Raw genomic sequence first — 19,436 nt, forward strand, 5'->3', positions numbered from 1 at the left:
CTTCGATCGGTAGACTTTATACGCCCTGATGTTTCTGATACTCCTTCCATGGCAAGCTCTCACATTTGACAGCGAAAGGACTACAAAATGACGCCATTATGCCGCTTGTTTTCTCGCCAGTTTGCACTCGACATTGTAATATTCTGGTCGATTCCTCTATCTTCTTTCGATGACCAGATGTGATTCTATTTTTCTATCTCCTGTCGCTTCAATTCGTGATTTCACTTGATTCCCCTCTTGTTGTATGTTTTCTGCGTGTTCTTGTTCCATATACCTTGGCAGACTTTCTGAATCCAGACAATTATGCTTTTCGTCTCTTGACGCACCCCTTCTGACACTCAGCCCAATGTGACTCTGAACTATGGTATACTCGGGCCAACGAGATCAATCGCACCCCAATACCCTCAGAATCTCTCTAGCCACGCCAGCCGCACTGGCCGGATTCTGCCCTGTAATCAGCGGCGAGTGCAGCCCGGCCGTCGTAGATACAACCACCTTCGTCCCAGATCGGTCCGCCTTGACATATCCACCCCCAGATACCCGCTCCAGCTCCGTCTCCAACTGAAACGGCATAGCCGCCGCCATTCCCGCCGCATCCTCCTCTTCCCTCGAGAACCCCGTCACCCGTGCTCCAGCAAGCAAAGGCACCCCCGACGGCGCCGTCGCATTCAGCAGCGCCGCAGGCCCATGGCTGACCGCCGCAATGGGCTTCCCCGCCGCCGCGACATTCTGTATCAGGGCAAGCGAAGCCGCGTCCCTTACGAGGTCAAACATCGCTACCATCATCATTACCATCAACATCAACATCACGTAATGTAAACCTCAGGTTGTAGATCGTAGACATAGACATACCCCCACGCCCACCCACATAGAACACCGCATCGAACTCCCCCGCTCCCGCACGGGCAACCATCTCCCTGATCTTATACGTGTGCGTCCAGGCCTCCCAGTGCCGCGCTAGAGCGGTGATGTCGGTTGTATCGGATTCTGGTCTCGCGGAGGCTGAGGCAGAGGCTGGGTCGAGGGGCGCTTCGCCGCCTTGGGGGGAGGCCATGGTGAGGGTGACTTTGGGTTCGAGGATGGAGTATGGGTGGGCGAGTTCGGACTGCGGGGTGTTTCCCATTGTCAGTTGTGCGTGGTGGAATGGTTGAATGCTTGGGGGGAGGAGTGTGGGCGTAACGTACCAGGTGCCAGCCTGTTTGTTGGCGGGTGGCGGGGATTAAGCCCTGCGAGGTGAGGATTATGAGGACGTGGGGCATTTTCACCTGTTCCCTCTGTTCAGTTGATGATATGGAGAGTATGTGCCGGTTGTTCGGTAGAAGTATGCTGACTGACTGGCTTGATGGGACTATATCAATATATCGTCATCTCCTACGTCAGTCAGGTGCTACTGACGCTGGGACCAGGCAAAAACCTATGTTCATATTATGTATTATCATTAGTTCACTATATACCAACCATTGGCATGGATGGTTGCCATCAGATCTAAGAAAGGATATATCCAGAATGTATATAGAGTCGGACGATCTGGGTATCAACGGACATGAAACAAGGGGAGCCAAACGATGCAAGACAAGAAACTGAGTAGGAAACGAGACTCGCTGATCGTACATCGTCAGGGGAATACATTGAGATGCAGTTAAGCACTCAGAGCTGTCAGCGAGCATAGCGTAGTCGTCGAGTAGCTTCAGCGGCTACAAGTGCACACAAGGCACCCACAAACAGGCAGATGGATATAGCATTAGGACCCTCTTTATCTCGGCGTATCCATTGCGAGTCCTGCGCGGAGTCGTCCCGTTTCGTACTACCGGGTTCAAGGAGGCTGAAGACTATCCAACTGATGAATGTGCCGACAAATTGCGGTAGCGTAGTGTATACATTCAACACGCCGAGGTAGATACCAGCCAGTTCGCCAGTGGAAGGAATATTTGCGTCGTCATCGGAATCGCTGTCGCTATCCGTATCATGGTGGTTGAGTCGTAGGACGTCCATCTCCGTGTCCGTGTCATAATTGCCGGAACGGATAGTAGACGAAGTAATCATGGTCACGCCAGAAGAGCGCGCTGCGGCTGCAGGTCCCATCGCCAGCTTGTTGATTTCCACTCCCATGAATGCAAAAGGCGCCCAGCTGCTGATCGCCCACGGAATACCACACAGGGCGACGAGGCATGTTGCAAATGCCCGAGACCGGGCCAGAGGTGCAAAGATCATGGTCACAGCAAACATCACATGAGATATCATCCATGATGTCTGCAGGTCTGGTCGTATCGCAGTGATCTTCTTAAGAAGTGCAGCTATACCAGGTGGTGGGCGGGGTGTAAATCTGGACCGTTTGCTGTCCGGAGGTTGCACACAGAACGGTAGAAGCACAGAGCTGATGAAAGTGATGGAAGAGAAAACGACCAGAGACAGACTGCCGACGCGTCCAATTTCGCCGAGAAAGTCGCTTGACTGTGGAGCGTCTTTGGGGACTTCGTATCGGAAATAGGTCTCACCGACCCAAGTAGTACTGTAGAAAAGGAAGGGGAACCAGCCTAAATCGAGTCAGCAACAACTTCTAAATCTTCTCGAAAGATGCTATACCAATCCAAGCCCAGAACTGCGCCCAACAAATTGCCTGGATGCGAGGAGGAAGGTCCATTGTCGTCTTGAAAAGCTGAGAAATGACTTGGACCGCTCCCGCTTTTCCATCGGAGTCCCTGCATGATCAAAATTAGCACTAATATAGACAAGCTGATTCTGATTATGGTCACCTGGCAGTAATCAGGATCCTCTCCTCCACCGAATAACAGGTGACGGAAACAGCCCCGATCAGCGAGAGTGCAGCAATGACTGTCATCTGTTTGAACTGCGTATCGCCGATAATGGCGCCGAAGAGGCTGACCGTATCGATTGAACCAATGACATAGCTAATCAGCTGGCCAATTGCGGACATTCTTGTTGCTGAAGGTCGTTAGCTTTTGGCCTCGTGAGCAAAGGTAGGATCCATACCCCATGCTGAACCAGCTTGTTGCAATGGAATCGGTAGTGTGTCAACGATCAAGCTGCGACAACAAGCCTGGACTGAAGGATGTCAGTATAATTCAGATGAGTGCGTCAACATGCTCACCGATATTGATCGCAAAGTCAACTGCATAGATACTCAGGACGGCAAGGGCTATGGTGACATTTTTTGCCTGGTAAAAGTGAGCGGCGGAGTCGCAACAGATGTCAAAACCCGGCCCCGAATAGAATAGACACACCTTCTCTGCATCTTTCACAAATAGGCTGACGATTTCCGTCGTCCACCCCAGCACTAGCAAACACAATGCGACAATAAACGAACCAACGACCATAAATGGCCTGCGCCTTCCCCATTTCGAGCGTGAACGATCCGCAATAACACCGATCAAAGGCTGAATGATCAACCCAGACAAGGGGCCAGCAATCCACACAAGTGAAGTCCGTGACTTTGTAAGGCCCAGCTGGAGCAGGTACGGCGTGCAATCTATTTCGAGTGCGGGACTGGTCAAATCGCAAGACGCGGTGACTGCGGTGGAAGGAAAGGCTTACAGGTCATTTCAATGCCCCATGTAAATCTGCAACAGGGAAATAATCAGTGATCCGGTTGCTGAGCAAGATCAAAAACATCCGTAGTGGTAAACGAAAGTACATACTGTAACCCCAACAAGCTGAATGTCAACAGTGCCATTCGCATCGACTCCGATTTTCCCTTGATGGAGGGAGAACCCACCCATCTTGCAGCCTGTGGCATCCTTACGACACCTGCATCCACCAGAAGGTATCCAACAGTATCCTCAGTTTGCCATGCACCGGAGTTATATTTGTAGTCTCGGGCTGTTGGTCAAGCCGAGTCGCAACAGCCTGGTCGCAATGAACCCGCAATCGCCAATAAACAAACGATCCTCGTACGTATGCAAGTTTCTAGCAGCGGAGCGTCACGAATACCGATTCAATTGTTAATCTGTGGTCGAATGTGTAGTATGCTTTTGCACTGTCCGACTCGATAAAATGACCGGAGTTGGAATTGTTGATTATTAGCTCCGTAGGGTCCCCGATGCGACGAAATTGGATGTTGGTCAATGGAAGGCGAGAAGCCGATGTTTTCCACAATCACATCAGACTAGGATAGGGAGGATTTGATGCAGAATAAAGAAAGGAAGAAAGGCAGGGGGAAATAGGAAGAAGATCATGAAGGATTGAGGTGAGGCCGAAAGCCCAAGATGCCCAGTGCTCAACTGCCAGAAAAGTGCAAATCAACGCATGCGGGCCCCCGGGCCGTCCATGTACTGCGGTTTAGGTCTAATCCGCATCGGTTGGCACTCTTAATCTCCTGTGACCCACCAGCCATGAGGTAGTTGTTATTAATAGCCAGAGAAAGATGATGATGGCCGTTCTCTAGGATTCAGTTTATCTAGAGTTGGCTTGACAACCCCAGCTACCTGGGCGAGGCATGTGTCTAGGGACGATCTACAAATCCCCCAGCTATGTGCACACACCGCCCCTTATTCCGGCTAAGACACCAACATGTGTTGAAACATAGGGATTGACTCGAAGATTTTACCTTAAGCTTACATTACTCACAAAGACGATATCCTTTCAATAGGCGATACGGCTTGCATGTTAAATACCCACATCCGTTATACCGGCGTCCTGGTCTGATCTTGTTCATAAGCAGCTTCATTTCTAATAACATATCAAAGCATATCCGGCTGATCAAGCACTAAAGAGAACCCTGCCATAACGACCCAGACATCATGAAATCAACGGAAATTCGTACATTAATGCTTTTTCTTATTTCATAGTCATGCAATATCCCATCCCTCTACAAACGGTTGGGGGTAGTGCTGGTCATGGGCCACTGGTAACCAGCAGCGTCACTGAATTTGTAGCCAAACGAAGCAGTGAAGTCATCAAGAACAGCGGGTCCTCGGGAGCCTTTGACCGGATTAGTAATGATACCAATCAGAAGAGTATATTATGGCACATACCGTAGGGGTATTCCATGGGGATGATCTCCTTGTTGTCGTCAAGGTAGTGCAGGAGAGGCGTGAAAATCTTCCAGCTTGCGTCGAGCTCATCGTCACGCACAAAGTTAGAGTGGTCACCCTTCAGAGCGTCCAGGATGAGCGATTCGTAGGCTTCGGGAATCTTCAAGTCAGAGAAACGGCGGCGATAGGTGAGATCCAGCTCAGTCATGACGGTCTGCATGGACAAGCCAGGCAACTTGGAGTTCATCTTGATGTACACCGATTCGTTGGGCTGCACTCGGATAACCAACTCGTTACGAGGGATATCCTTGAAAATACCAGATGTGACATCGCGGAATTGAATACGGATTTCGGTCTTCTGCTCATTCAGGGCTGTGTGAAAGGTAAGTATGCGCGCGACTCTAGCGGTCCGAAAAGTAAACCATGCTTACCCTTTCCAGCCTTCAAAATGAAGGGAACACCATCCCATCTCTCGTTCTTGATGTATGCAACCATGGCGCAGAATGTCGGGCACCGGGAATCCTTAGGGACAGTGTCGTCCTCCTTGTATGCGGGCTTGCTTCCATCCAGAGACTTCCCATATTGGCCGATGATGACGTTCTTGGGTTCGATGGGATCCATGGCACGCAAGACACGAACCTGGGATGAATTAGTTTCGCTCGTCGCCCCTGGTCACTTAGCTGAGTGGCCTACCTTCTCGTCACGGATATCTTCAGAGGAGAAGGAGATGGGACGCTCCATGGCGAGCAATGTCAGGACCTGCAGCAAGTCTGAAGAGAACATCAGCATCGCTCATTCACGCAAGTAGATGGCAGAAACATACGGTTTTGCATGACATCACGGATAATACCGAATTCATCGAAATAACCACCACGACCCTCTGTACCGAAAGGCTCCTTAAATGTGATCTGCGGCAGGAGCGAACCTGTCAGCAAGTTGCTCTCGATTCGGAGTAATTCAAGCATCCCATACCTGTACATTGTCGATGTGGTGACGGTTCCAGGTGGCGTTGAAGAATTCGTTGCCGAAGCGCATTATAAGGATGTTCTTGACCATCTCCTTACCCAGATAGTGGTCAATCCGGAAGATCTCCTCTTCCTTCCAGTTTGGGTCAAGGGCTTTCTGGAGGTCACGCGAGCTCTGAAGGTCTTTACCGAAGGGCTTCTCAACCTGTATACGGCGAAAACATGCGCATCAGATGTTGCTCTTCTCTTCGGATTGTGTCGGGAAACTCACGATGATCCGAGCAATGCCGTTCTTGGGATAGCAGTTCCTCTTCAGTTGCTCTGACACAGTGATGAAGACGCTGGGAGGCAGCGCCATGTAGAAGACTCTGTTTTGCTCCTTGTGGCCCTTCTCAACCTCCTCGAGGTGCTTCCTCAGGTTAACGAAAGAATCGTCCTGGTCATATTGACCGGAGATGTAGGTGCAGAGACTGCAGAAGCTGTCCAGCTGCTCCTCGATTTCTTTGGTGGGAACCTTAATGTATGATCGCACTCGCTTCAAGAATTCTTCGTGGTCCATCTTTGTCCGAGCATATCCGACGATCTTGATATCCTTGGGAAGAAACTTGTTGCGGAACTGTACATACGGTCAATCTAGGTGAGTTTATACCCTCGTCAATAGAGGTGGAACGTACGAGTCCGAAAAGAGCAGGGAACTATTGAGATGTTAGCTTAAAACAGCTGTCTAGAGAGTAAATATCCGTGGGACAACGAACAGTCTTCTTCTTAGCAAGATCTCCCGAGGCACCTAGTACTACGATGACGGTGTCATCTTTAAGTTCGAGTGTGCTGAGCGCATAATCCATGTTAGCAACCGATTTGGACTGATATTATTCGAGGCGAGAAATATTTATCTAGGTCGATCAGGGTTCGGTATGTGAATTGATGGACGCAGGGGGGAAAGAGACAAAATGAGGGTGAAAATGGATGGAGAGCGAAAAAAGGCAATAATGGACAAACAGTCAACTCTGTAAGTTGCAGCAGGAGAGAAATTGAATTGAATTGAGCCAAAAGACAAGGGAAAATAAGACGTTGGTCAAAGGTAGCAGACAGGTTGCACGTCGGTGACCATCACGGAGCAGTCGCAAGCGGTGGTAGGGTCTGAGGTAACGGGAGTGTTTCCGCCGTTGGAGGGGGAGGGGTGTGATGTCAGCGAGGCAGAACTATGGGAGAGACGTACCCGGCATTCTGCTGCTCGTCAGATCGGGCTATTGTGCTGGACATTTTTTCGCACGAAATGTTTGAAACTGACACTTCGATCTTTGGGACAGAGGTGATTTTAAGGAGTAAGATATAAGAGACGAGAAGAGAGAGAAAGAACGAAGAGGGATTGTTGGAAAAATACCCAACAGTTCCGGCGGAGCAGGTACTTTTTATTTAACACGGAGGGCTCTCAAGCTGACTCCTGCAGTAATGCAAGGTGGGTGTTGGTGGGGCTGGCTTGGATTCTTCCACTACGTCGATGCTGCCGCGCGACCCCGTGTGTATTATGGGAGGTAGTATTGGGGATAGTCGAATGGGATTACAGGGAGGAGAATTAAATATGATTACTGATTATTATTAGATAGCTTAATTGTTATGCTACAGCGCCTAGCAGAGGCCAGGCTATGCTCTGGTGTAGGCATACAAGGGCAGCATCGATAGATAGAGACGAATGTCATCGCTTTCACTATTACACAGTACATCCTCCGTGGCAAACTTCTTTCCTCTCTTATATCATCAGGGCTCGTGTATGTTATCCCCTTACGAATCTGATCATATAATCAAACTTCTAGTTTTATCCCGGCTAATTAAGAAAGACATACGGAGTACATATGGGACTTTCTAGCACAGTCAGCTCCACTGTGACCCAACGGATGATTTTCATTTAAAGATACGGACTGATTTGATGCTGACTTGCTGACCCCGCGTAAACCAACCTGGCCGTATCACACTGTTTGCGCCTTGGATGAGGGGAAAGGTTTACAAGGACAAACTTCTGACTCCTGCGTGATGTCCCGCGCAGCTTATATAGTAGGCCAACTGTCTTGGTGCTGCATGCCCAGGAACCCAATATCTCATGGAGGTGGAGTTTCCCTTCTCTCCTGATCGCGTAAGCTCAGGTTCATGATAATCAAATCTCAATTGAGGTTTGGGTCGATGGCTACGTATTTGTTGATGTCCGTGTTATCTCCAAAAAGGTACATCCTGGCAAGGGCCTATCTAGAATAGATCTGGCTTAAAATTCGGTAGCGTAAACCTTGGGAGGACCAAGTACTTCGAGAAACATGCCTTCCAATTCCTTCGTCCTACCTAACAATATCATGCAGCCCATGATGCCGCGAGCAGCGACTTCGGACTCCACTATCTACTGGCTGGTCGCTGAGATTGCGCCAGAGCTACGGAGTTGGCACAGTGGAAACTGGAAGCTAGAGGCCCTAGTCTTGTAGTTTGCAGGAAAGGGAGGATAGCCAGAAGAAGCTCTCCCGGTGACCTAAACCGTGGAGATGGATCGGCGGATTTGTCATGGAACAGTTGGAAGTAACTGAAAGCTACGGATTCTAATTTCCCGTGAGCAAAGAAGTGTAGGAGAGGTACGGAGTACATAGCTTACGAGAGCTCGGGGTTAACTGGCGCAACTCCGTAACCTGGAGATATCAGACAACTGCCCTTGAATTCAGGTCTGCAAAAACACATCGGTAGCTATTCACCCCTATGTGAACTGTGAAGATAAGAAAAAAAGTATAAGCTGGCCCTCGGCATCAATTCGACGATTGCGTGCTCATCAACAGAACCGAGTCCCTTCTTACTCAACGATTGCTGATAAACCAGCAAATGTCAAGTCTATTGCCGATTTCCTTGCTAGTGGGGCAGCGGACTCGCTTTATTTCCAAATATGTGCTCTCGGTCTGCTGGACCGTTCGGAGTATACACTGATTTGCCGGGAGGACCCCAAGAGTACTCCGTAGTATCGACAAGTATCAACAAATTAATGTCTATATACACTATTATAGTCCTACAGCACGAAGGTAATGATCGCGACAAATGAGAATAATCATACAAACGGACTGCGTTCTCTCAGATAGACTTCAAGTGAGTCCCCGCGGAAATGGAAATGGTATCATAATGGATACCTCACTGACTGAGCTTATCACCAAACGAAACCCTTGCGTCACTACCTTTTAGAAGCAACATAAGCATTGTTTGTCAGCGCTCGACGCTCTAGACAATTGCTCACGTCCACCGGAGAAGCAGGGGAAAAGCAGTCAGAGGCATATCCGATGTCCAATGATCTGGGAAGCCGTCGAACCGTCTTCGGACCACTGTAGCCCGACGGTAAAATAATCTCGAATGAGTAGTGGAAGTAGTGGGGTTGCCCTGGCTCAAAAGTCTCCTGTCTTGGCGGGAAGATTGTTATCATCTTTATCAGCTTGTATCAGCTTATCTCGGAGGCCGGAGAATACAATCTTCCAGGGACAACCCCAAAGCGGTTTAGGCTTTTTTTCCGATTCTCCATCACGGGACTTCGCTTAACCCTGGGGTGGTTCAGCTCGCTAAGATCCCGTTTTGGGTTAGGGCGAGCGGCCCCGAACGCACCTTGCAAATTGATCATTGTGCGGTCGGCTGCTCGTCTCAGACTATCGAAGCGACGACAATCACGACAACCCGGACGACTTTTTGCGGGTCATCTTTGCCTTCCTTCGACTTGTTTGCGTTGCCCGCTGTTGCTCAGATAAACCGTCATAATGCCTTCGGAACACGGTCACAGACGTGAGTGATCCCTCTCCGTTTAGCTGGATATCGATGTGTGCGCACAGGTTGGAGAATGGGTTTCGGGGATGGATGCGGTGCGATTATGGAATTTATAAAGGACCTTGCTAACGGGATATTTTCTACTTGCACAGTCTACGTCAAGTAAGTTATCACGATTTTCTCATCGATTCTCCGTCGGGTCGCGATCATTCGGAATGCGATATACAAATACCAAATGTCGCACGGTGGGATCGGGGCTAGGGGGCCAAGTCGAAACGAAAACATATGGACAGATGGGTTAATACGAATTCTCTATACAGGGGTCGCCACCTGAGCTACCAGCGCTCCAAGCGCGCGGTCAACCCCAACACCAGGTACCTATCTACTCTGGAGATGGACGTCAAGGGATATGGGAGGCTGACACCTCGTATAGTCTGATCAAGATCGACGGTGTTGACAGCACTGAGGCCGCAAAGTGAGTATACACCGGTCGAAAGGTCACGAAATAAGGATGAGAACATGCAGCTAAGACGGTTGTTTTACAGCTTCTACCTCGGCAAGAAGGTTGCTTTCGTTTACCGGGCGAAGCGTGAGGTTCGGGGTTCCAACATCCGGGTCATCTGGGGCAAGGTTACCCGGCCACACGGTACGTGAATTTGACGCGATGGATCGGTGATATCGGCATTGCGGCCCTGTGGGACGATGGCTACTAGGAGGAACAAACAACTGACGATATTAACTTGACAGGCAACTCCGGCGTTGTCCGTGCTCAGTTCCGCCACAACCTCCCCCCCAAGTCCTTCGGTGCTACCGTCCGCGTCATGCTCTACCCCTCCAACATCTAAATGACCCGTGTTTATTACCTGTTCGTTGGGCAATCCGGAAACTTCGCACAGACAGTCGGGCAAGGAGTCGACGGTATGAGCCGATGTTGAGATGATGGAGTTGGCGGGTTGATAATGTTCGTGGGAGAGGCAGGGCCGACCAGCCCTACGAATTAAAATCAAAAGAACTTTTGTTGTTTTCTTCAGACTCTTCCAGCATGGTGACATTGTCGGCCTCCAGGCATCTAGAAGGGCTTGTCGTGTTTTCTACATTGGCGAGCATGACGTGCCTTGTCTGACAACATGGCTTCTTTCCCAGTGTATCTGACACTATAAACAACCAAATCCATACATTTCAACAAACAGCGCGTTGCATTAGGATCGGGCGTATGGTAGCAGAACTACGGGTGTGTTCAATGATAGTTGAATCAGGGGTTCTATTCAGTTCGCAGCTCTGCCATTCAGGCCAGTCAGCTCGACTTGGATGACCTCGTATAGTCTCCCAACGCCCAACGCAAATATGGCCAGTGCAAGTGCAAAATGGTCTTCTGAAATCCTGTTGACACGACTCATCTGCCAGGCTCATTTAGTAACCCCGTCGTACAGTTATACTTGGGCTTCCCGTAAATTGCGGCTGCTTATGCCCAATGATACAGCTAAATGATGCACCAGAGGTGACTCTCTGGCGGTAACCATATAGAACAACAGATCGCCCACGCCCCCTAGCTGGACCTAGCAGTCTATGGCAGGTGCATTAGGAATCAGTATTCACGACTCTCGCCTGTAAAAACACACATGTATAGGAACCAGGTGCCATACTCCGATTGAAACCTTAACAGTCACAGCTTCGTTGACATGACCACAAGATTCGATATATCCAGCCTGGTGTTATCCCTACCTATGTATCATGTCCACAGCGTCTCAATCCGTTCAGTACGAGAGAGAGAGAGATAGATCATCGCATTGACGTTCGCTTGCTAGATATCGAGGTAAAGCCCGGACAGATAGGACTGTACTCGGCGTGGTACACAACATGCAGCTCCGAGAACTATGTACGAAATTATCACAGCATTACCTGCATCCATATCAAAAGGTATTTCAGGGAAACAGCCAGTGCTGACTGGTTTGTAGAATCATCGCGCTGGCTTTTCAATGGAGCGAGTGATATAATGCTTCTGCTGTCACAGTAGATGTTTTTGCGATCTGTTGGTCGTCGATTTTTACTGTTCGGTGATGTGCTCTAGGCCATTTCGGCCCATGGCTTGTCATGCAGATTGTTGAAATCGGATTAAGGATGACTGGCTCGTCTGAGTGAGGGTTCAAGTGTAGATCAACTGGAAAGCAGTGCAGACACAGGCAGTGATGTACGTATATGTAAGTAATCTGCTCTTGCCCACTGAAGACTATCGATCAGATTTTCTATCTTGCGTCCTTTCAGCGTGAATATCTGTATAAGGGTTATTTTCCTGAATACAAATATGCCGTCGGCCAAGCGAATGTGATATCGGCGCACGGCCTAGAAGCTCAAGGTTATCGGAGGTCTGAACCCCTTGCCTCAACTCCTCAGCAGATCAGAGGTGGCCGCGAGCCCAAATCACCTTAATGCTTGTTCGTTTGGAGTATTTGTGGAGTGATAATCAAAGTAATGCGCCATCCCGCACCACAGAGACCCACCAGATCATACGAAGATCCTCACCAACTCGTGCGTCGTGACGACTCACAAGCCTCAGATTCCCATTCGAAGCAGTGTTCAGAGCTTCGGTACATATTAGGGATCTTGTTAGAGCAAGGGATCACACTAACTTTTCTTTCGACTCCTTCAAGTCTCCTAGCTGTTGGCACGAAAGAGGAACCAATGGGAGGGATGCGGATACGGATGGATTCAAAAGGTTCAGGATTAGTATTGTTTGTCCTTGAACAAGGGGTGGCTGGGCCTTTCAGCAGCTACATGATTAGATTCTTACCTTGGTACACTTCTAAGGTACAGATAATAATAATAATAATAATGCAACAATCGGCTGCTGTATCCGCACTTTGAGAACAAAGCACAACGACTTGTGTCTAAAGCTTAACCTAAAAATAAAAATAACCTGTCCACCATGATTAAGTAATCATGATATCGTCGGTGATTCCAAACGCTTCACTATTAACAATCAGTAAGAATATTCTTGCCTTTCAAACAGACTATTGGTTAAATTAATTATTTTGTATTAAAAGTGGTCCTATGCTCTTTATTTTTAAAACAACCGCATTCTGTCAAGCACACCACTCCATGACTGTCTCTTTCGATCACATCCAAGGAACTGTTGACTCAAGAACAGGATGGACCCAGTTCCTGGACTTATGCCGGCCAACGAGACGATCCGCTGACAGTGGCTGGGGGAGTCCCCAGTAGCCGATTGGTTTCTTGCCTGGCGGCCACCAGCCAGTGGGACGCTCAGAGCCCTTTTTGTCTTGGACATTGGAGTGGCCGTATTAATTTCCTTTGGATTCTGATTGAGTTAATTGACTTTTGGGCCTAGCGGTATTTTACTTTTCTAATTTTTCCTGCATTTACGGAGTATTGCCGGCTGCCTAGATTCTGGTCTTGCAATTCTATGCAGATGGAAAGAGATGCTTTGTCGCACTTGGGCACAGTGGCAGATTCAGGGCTCTATGAATTGCTGTTATAATTGCTAAGATATGGTGTTCTTTATCCATTGGAAGAGTATGTAGCGTACCTTAGTCTACAAGAAAGGTAGTCGATACCAAGATCCTACTAACCTAGGTACCAGAATAGACATACCAGAGCCTTCTACGTACTCGGCAGTCAGGTGGCTTCAATAATAATATAACGCCATCATCCGACTCGTGGAGGCAGTTCAGTCAAACAGCACAGCATGGTACAGTAGCACTTGCTTTGGATTTTGCTTTTTATTTTATTTTTTGGTTAAGGTTCCCCTCTCTTCAAAATAATATTGCGTGGCGTCTGTCGTCGACGCACTTCGAACTCTGTGTTTCTCAATTACTACCTACCACTATAACTGTGGCATATCTGCCTTCCTTTTCTTTGGTCTCTAGCTAGTGGAATATTATTATTCTAGTACTTCTTCTCGCTGACCTTCGTTTGGAGAGCACCCTAATTCTTGTGAGACTTTGCCGTCCGTCTAACTAACGTCTAACAACTTCCATCACCATTACTGTCGATCTTTACGGCACAAATCCAATTATCTACGGAAAACGCTTGAACTATCTATTTTCTGCCGATCCAGCTGTCTTTTGGCTGCTAGTTGCTTCCGGGTTTATTTCCAGCCTGCTCGCTCGATACATCGCAAGTTCGCACGGTCTCTTTTGCGCAAATTTTACGAAGTACTCCGTGCACTCTCTCGCTTCCATTCTGCAGTGACGACATTCGGAAGTGGCTTTCTTTTGCTTTTTTCCGACCTGCTGGCTGCTTAAGACAATACCAGCAACCGTAAGAAGAAGATATCTGTCGGTTTCAAAGTCGATCAAGCAGCAACTTCTCTGCAGCCTCGTATAGTACCAGCGTCTCCACAGTATAGACACTGCAATCTGCGGAAGCGTTTCAAAGCTCAAGCTGCCGCTTCCACTCGTTCGTGATCATCCACCGTTCGCTGCATTCAAGGCTCCTATCTACCTTAGTTACGGAGCGTTTGATAGATCCAATCCAAAGCAACACAGCGCAATCGTGTTCGTTCATACAGTTCTTGGCAGTGTCCACCTGTCGCGCTCCACTACGGCCGCCAACCTGCCATAGTTCAGGCAGATCACGACGGAGCTACTCCTATCGTCAGTGGAGCTCTCTGTTGACAAACTTGTTTATCGGCCGCTAAGTGACTTAGTTGAAGCAGAAAAAAACGGGCCTTGACATAAAATAAAGATGGCCCCCTCACAGACGGTCGCGTCGCCCAGACCCAGTCGTGGTTTCAGTTTTGGTGGCAGGTCCGATAAATCTCGCCGGTCGAGCAACGCTGCCAGCAATAAAATCTCTCTCAGGGAGTCTTCTGAGGAAAAGCACAGGCGCAGTTTACATACCAAAGCCGATCCAACGCTTGCTATGAGCGAAGCGCAACCAAGTACGTTGGTCCCATATCTAACTCTCTTTCGGTCGCTCAATATTCTGCGATATCGTCCACGATTTGGACCCCGTACCTAAACTTCATTCCTCTCCTTCTTCTTTCTGTTAGCCCTGCATGCGCATAGTAACTGACCTTTTGACCAATTAGTGGCTGTTGCCCTCGAACAGTCGACTCTGGGCTCTCTAAGAGCTATGCAGCACAAAGACCGATTTGGGCAGATTATCAGTATGTACTGAGAGCTTGTACAATCTGCTGCAACTTTCCACTGACAGTTTTTGTGATCAAAGCTGATCCCGATTTTTCCAATCCCACTCGTCCTCGATTCGAACGTCCATTAGAGACCATTCGAGCTTTTGAAGCTGCTTTTGAAGGGACGTACAGTAGTAGACCCGTTTCCTGGGCGAGAACAGGTGAGTTTGGATCTCTATCTGTCATATGCATTCATATTGTTAACAAGCGTGTCTACAGAGTCGCCTAACGGTGGAGAGCACAACAAACGTGGCAGCTACTATGGAGGTAAATACGCGCTTTAAACCTTTCACCTGTGAAGACAATATGCAATCGGTCGGACTGTCATTCTGTGATACAGTATGCTAACAACCGTTGCTTCATGTAGAGTCCAGCCGTGGAAACGGGTACTATCCAAACAGAGGATACAGTGATCAGAGTGGACACTTCAATCAACGGGGAACCTATTCGCGACCAGAGAGTTATGTCGATACTTACAGTGGCCAACCTCAAGATAATGGCTACTACCCGTACAACCAAGGCGGCGGCCGTCGACCACGACCCAGCCCGCGGATGTATACCGATCAGACAGGATACAGCAACGGCTCGAATGGATACGCACAACATTCATACCAGAAATCCGTCGATAATATCACTGCAGTTTCTGGGTCGGGTGGAAGCCACACTGATGCTTGGGGCAATTCGACCGACCCCAGTTCTGTGAACAGTTCGATCGACCAATTGTCCCAGCAGCTACAATTTGGACAGCAAGGGTTCAATTCTCAACCCAATATCAATGGCTATGCGCCGGCACCTCCAAAACCCCCCGTACATAGCTTCAACCAAGCACCGGCCTTCGATCCTAACGCTGGGGGCCCTGTCGGCGGCACCCCAGCCGCCGCGTCAGCGCCCAACCGTCGTCAACTGCGGAAATCGGTGAACATGTCCGATACAGGGGACAAGCGAAAGAGCTGGTTTAAGCGCAAGTTTGGCAAGGATTAAGGCATACATCGGTGGTTATCTGGTTCTCATTCGCTATTCTTCTAACGTATGTAATGATTGTTCTTAGTGGGCGTTTTTCTCGAGTTCAGAGATGGAAAAACAGGGAAATTGCGTCTTTGCGTTTTTGTTAATGTTAATGCTCCTGATTGTTTTCATCGGGCTGTCTTACAGTTTGACGTTTATGCTTGACGATGTCACGATACATGGATGCCCGAGCGAATCATCAATTGATTAATGTGCCGTTCTCGTGTTTGCCTGATATTTCGAGTACATATTTTGCGCCCTGTTTCTGATTACGTCAAGAGATCAACAGGCAGTGTATGTTGATATCACACCTGAGTTCTACATGGTCATAGGCTTATGCAGGATGACGATAGACTAATTAGACTGTAGCTGTTTGATCAACAGGTTTTTACAACTTACATAACGAGGTCTAGACTCTGTTGTGCATATCACTTTATTCTACAGGCTGACCAGACAATCCGTCCTCGGTAGATGCCACAAAGACAAGCAAACGATAGACCTAGGACTATCAAAAGCAGACAGGGAATCATAACAAAATCCTAAACACGGTACTGGCATAACAACAATCTACCTTTCCCTCGCTCTAACGTACCATCTAACCCCTCCCAAAAAGCTTATGCTTGAGCTTATCCGCCAACCCCTCAGGATGATGCTGATGATGCTGGCGCTTCTTCTCCTCCTTCTCCTTACGGGTTTCCTCGTCCAGATGAACGTTGCCCTGGCCGCCGCGCTGGATAAATCAGGTACAGTTAGTTACAGCACACAACAACGCTCCAACCCGCTGGCGCTGAAGATAAAAGCGAGACGGGACGGAAGAGGAAGACATGAACATGAACAATGACATACACCAACATGGTAGTTCTCATCCGTCGACTTGCGGATCGCCAGCTCGGGGATGATTTCCGCATCGTGGGGCACCCGCGACGTGGGTCGCACGTTGGGGGAGCCGATGTTGCCGGCTCCGCCGCGCTGTCATTGCATTTCTCTCAGTATCTGTTCACTTGTCCTGCAGCCTGCTTGATTGGCGTGGGACAGGGTGGGACTTACACCAGCCGAGTAGGCGCCGTCGCCTTGGTCGCCGTAGGGCCCTTCGCGGACAATGCCGGCATCGACGTATCTGGGGTTAGGTTAGAGGGTGGGTTGGATGGGATGGTTCCGGGTGCGGGGGTCGAACGTACTGGGTGGGGTCTGCGCCGATGTTGCCCTGGCCTGGTTTGCGATGCGTGTTAGAGGTGGTTCGTGAGGGTTATTGTGGACAGGTATGTATGGGATGCGTACCTCCGCGGCCGTGCGAGACGATTGGTTCGTTTTCGCCCATGGTGGTGGGTTGTTTTGTTTTTTAGATGGTGTTTGTGTCTGGTAGGTATGTATTCTGCAGAAGCGAGGGAGATACTGGGATGAAGAGGTTAGAAGTGTGAATCGGTTGATGTTACGGATACTATGACTTACCTGATGATAAACAATGTGCTCAGTGGAGGGGCCGTAGGCAAATGCGGGATGTGAGTGAGGGATATATAAGATAAGAACTAGACGGGGCAACTTCGCTAACAAGTCAGACTACAGAATAGGGAAAACCGCACCACTCATTCTACCCCTGAAAGGATTGTAGGGATTGTTAGGAAACCAAGGTCATCGTTATATGATGATGATGAACCAGTCGTCAAGCATGCATCGAGCCTCGTGGTCTCGGAGACTGGAGAGTCCCTGTGACGTCGAGGCGCAGTGGGCTGATAAGATACGCCAGCAGTGTTTACTGATTGGTCCGAATTGTGACTAAAGTGGTTACTGATAAGAGATGTCTTGGCGATAACGATACCTATCAGGCAAATTATTTGAGTGAGCAATTGAAATTATCATAGTCGGAGGGAGAGTGCATGAAGACCAATCGATCAACAAACTTTATTCGACATTTGAATTATGACTACCTTTTAACATACTGTATGAAAAAGACTGTCCTCCAGAGCTCACTGTAACCGATTGAGCACGAAGATATTATCACGATACCCTACCACCAATTCTCTAGAAGCCGGCGGCCTTTGTTTCCTTCTTCTGGGCGGGAGGTCCACCGCCGGTGGTGGGAAGACCCATGAAGATCTTGAACGAGTCGTAGCTATAAAGGTTAGTATGTCTGCCATTGTTTATCACACTTGAAGGGTGAAACTCACATCATCCATTGCAATCCAGTCTGTACAAGGAGTTGTTAGCTCATGACCGCAAACACGTGCAAAAGGAGGACTCACAAGAGTTCCGATCATAACGATTCTGACGGGGAGACCGTTCCAAAGACCCATGAATCCAATATCCTTGTAGATACGGCCCATTGCAGCACCAAATGCCTCGCCAGGCAGTCGGTTAGCATTCAACTTACTCACCATAACATCAGCGGGATGAGACACGACGGCGCAAAGGATACCGGCCAAGTAACCACCAGTAAAGGCGACTGCAGTCTGCGCGCCCTTGCCGTACTCTTCCTTCTTTCGGGGCAGTCTCTTATAGATAGCTTCCACAATGGTTTCAAAAGACGCGAATTTCATCATGGTGTATGGGATTTGCCGACCCCAGAGTGGATACAAACCTTTGTAGAGACTATGTTGCGATCAGTGGTGAGAGCTTGAGGAGGTAGATTCTGAAGCGACATGAACTTACCCAGCAACTCCTTCCTTGCCGACGACCTGAGAAATTCCAGAGAAAGTCCCCTTGAACTCAGGAGGAATAGTTGTTTGCGTGCGCACCTTGACAGCTTCGAATGGGCATAGGGCGACATCAGCGATGAATTCCGCCGAAGCACTGGCGGCCAGATACACGGAGGTCTTCCATTTATGGGCACGCTCCGGTCCCACGAGATCAGAATAGAACTTCTTGAAAAATTCGTAACCGCCATATTTGAATGCTCCTTGAGCCTTTGCCCCCTGTCAGTCAGTTCTGATCAAAACCGCGCCATAAACCGTCAGCTTACGCTGTATCCGAAAAATGTCGGACTCCAACCAGTGAACACGCCTCTCAGGCCTTCTGCACTGCGAATCACGCGGAACGCCTCCATGTTGCTCTTGTACAGTTGCGAATCAACTTGTCGGCGGCATTTGACCAAATCCAATGGCGTCACTGCTGTGTGGGTGAGACCCTGTTAATCGGTTAAATATAGATCAAAATAGACGATATTACTCCTGAGACCTACACAAGCCAGCAGACCTCCGACAGTGCAAGCTGCATAGTACTTGGGGGTCCATGGCTCAATCTTGCCTGTTTTAGCTTGAGCCTTTTGACTGGCGACATCGAATTCCCGAGCCGCCTCTTTAGTGAAAGCATCGGCTTTCTTCTTGGACTCATCAATCACACTCCACGCCGGGAAAGGCTCCCGTCTGATCGAAGCCGCAGATCCCGCTTGCTTGGGCTCTTTGGGACGGTTCAGAGGGTTCTGGGCGTGGAAGGCCTCGAGGATCACACTGTCAGAAGGGAACATGGTTGTCAATTTGGAATTGATTCGCAGTTAGCTAGAATACTATTAATTGTCGGCGTCTAGTCAATTGATTAATGACTGGTACGAACGGATCC

The 19,436-nt window shown here is 48.9% G+C and overlaps 7 protein-coding genes across 7 annotated transcripts, besides 2 other annotated features; 2 read left to right on the top strand and 5 right to left on the bottom strand.

Annotated features, from left to right (window-relative positions):
• Positions 1-384: 384 nt before the first annotated feature.
• On the bottom strand, positions 385-1,259 carry NFIA_068630 (ThiJ/PfpI family protein; the record flags this gene model as incomplete). The annotated part of the gene is made up of 3 exons (XM_001263589.1): positions 385-776; positions 853-1,105; positions 1,185-1,259. 3 exons carry the CDS (start codon positions 1,257-1,259, stop codon positions 385-387), a joined length of 720 nt encoding a protein of 239 aa, XP_001263590.1.
• Positions 772-809: a microsatellite.
• Positions 1,260-1,656: 397 nt separating the features above from the next.
• On the bottom strand, positions 1,657-3,754 carry NFIA_068640 (putative sucrose transporter; the record flags this gene model as incomplete). Its single annotated transcript, XM_001263590.1, has 8 exons — positions 1,657-2,534; positions 2,584-2,699; positions 2,754-2,943; positions 2,992-3,063; positions 3,110-3,176; positions 3,243-3,487; positions 3,553-3,578; positions 3,657-3,754. 8 exons carry the CDS (start codon positions 3,752-3,754, stop codon positions 1,657-1,659), a joined length of 1,692 nt encoding a protein of 563 aa, XP_001263591.1.
• A 1,071-nt stretch (positions 3,755-4,825) lies between these two features.
• On the bottom strand, positions 4,826-6,801 carry NFIA_068650 (glucose-6-phosphate dehydrogenase; the record flags this gene model as incomplete). Its single annotated transcript, XM_001263591.1, has 9 exons — positions 4,826-4,938; positions 4,992-5,363; positions 5,423-5,630; positions 5,685-5,761; positions 5,815-5,899; positions 5,964-6,161; positions 6,228-6,572; positions 6,631-6,651; positions 6,712-6,801. The coding sequence occupies 9 exons, from the start codon at positions 6,799-6,801 to the stop codon at positions 4,826-4,828; spliced, it is 1,509 nt and encodes a 502-aa protein (XP_001263592.1).
• Positions 6,802-9,720: 2,919 nt separating this feature from the next.
• Positions 9,721-10,572, top strand: NFIA_068660 (60S ribosomal protein eL33; the record flags this gene model as incomplete). Its single annotated transcript, XM_001263592.1, has 6 exons — positions 9,721-9,745; positions 9,880-9,889; positions 10,048-10,101; positions 10,161-10,202; positions 10,273-10,373; positions 10,475-10,572. 6 exons carry the CDS (start codon positions 9,721-9,723, stop codon positions 10,570-10,572), a joined length of 330 nt encoding a protein of 109 aa, XP_001263593.1.
• Positions 10,573-12,538: 1,966 nt separating this feature from the next.
• Positions 12,539-12,558: a microsatellite.
• Positions 12,559-14,431: 1,873 nt separating this feature from the next.
• On the top strand, positions 14,432-15,860 carry NFIA_068670 (uncharacterized protein; the record flags this gene model as incomplete). The annotated part of the gene is made up of 5 exons (XM_001263593.1): positions 14,432-14,627; positions 14,778-14,855; positions 14,918-15,040; positions 15,099-15,146; positions 15,247-15,860. The coding sequence occupies 5 exons, from the start codon at positions 14,432-14,434 to the stop codon at positions 15,858-15,860; spliced, it is 1,059 nt and encodes a 352-aa protein (XP_001263594.1).
• Positions 15,861-16,479: 619 nt separating this feature from the next.
• Positions 16,480-17,202, bottom strand: NFIA_068680 (DUF3602 domain-containing protein; the record flags this gene model as incomplete). The annotated part of the gene is made up of 5 exons (XM_001263594.1): positions 16,480-16,614; positions 16,731-16,853; positions 16,932-17,001; positions 17,063-17,093; positions 17,163-17,202. 5 exons carry the CDS (start codon positions 17,200-17,202, stop codon positions 16,480-16,482), a joined length of 399 nt encoding a protein of 132 aa, XP_001263595.1.
• Positions 17,203-17,903: 701 nt separating this feature from the next.
• On the bottom strand, positions 17,904-19,344 carry NFIA_068690 (putative mitochondrial phosphate carrier protein; the record flags this gene model as incomplete). The annotated part of the gene is made up of 6 exons (XM_001263595.1): positions 17,904-17,994; positions 18,050-18,069; positions 18,125-18,470; positions 18,531-18,784; positions 18,841-19,005; positions 19,060-19,344. The coding sequence occupies 6 exons, from the start codon at positions 19,342-19,344 to the stop codon at positions 17,904-17,906; spliced, it is 1,161 nt and encodes a 386-aa protein (XP_001263596.1).
• Between the last annotated feature and the right edge of the window lie 92 nt (positions 19,345-19,436).

This window comes from Aspergillus fischeri, genomic scaffold (assembly GCF_000149645.3).
Source record: "Aspergillus fischeri NRRL 181 1099437636252 genomic scaffold, whole genome shotgun sequence".
In the NCBI taxonomy this organism is placed as follows: domain Eukaryota; kingdom Fungi; phylum Ascomycota; class Eurotiomycetes; order Eurotiales; family Aspergillaceae; genus Aspergillus; species Aspergillus fischeri.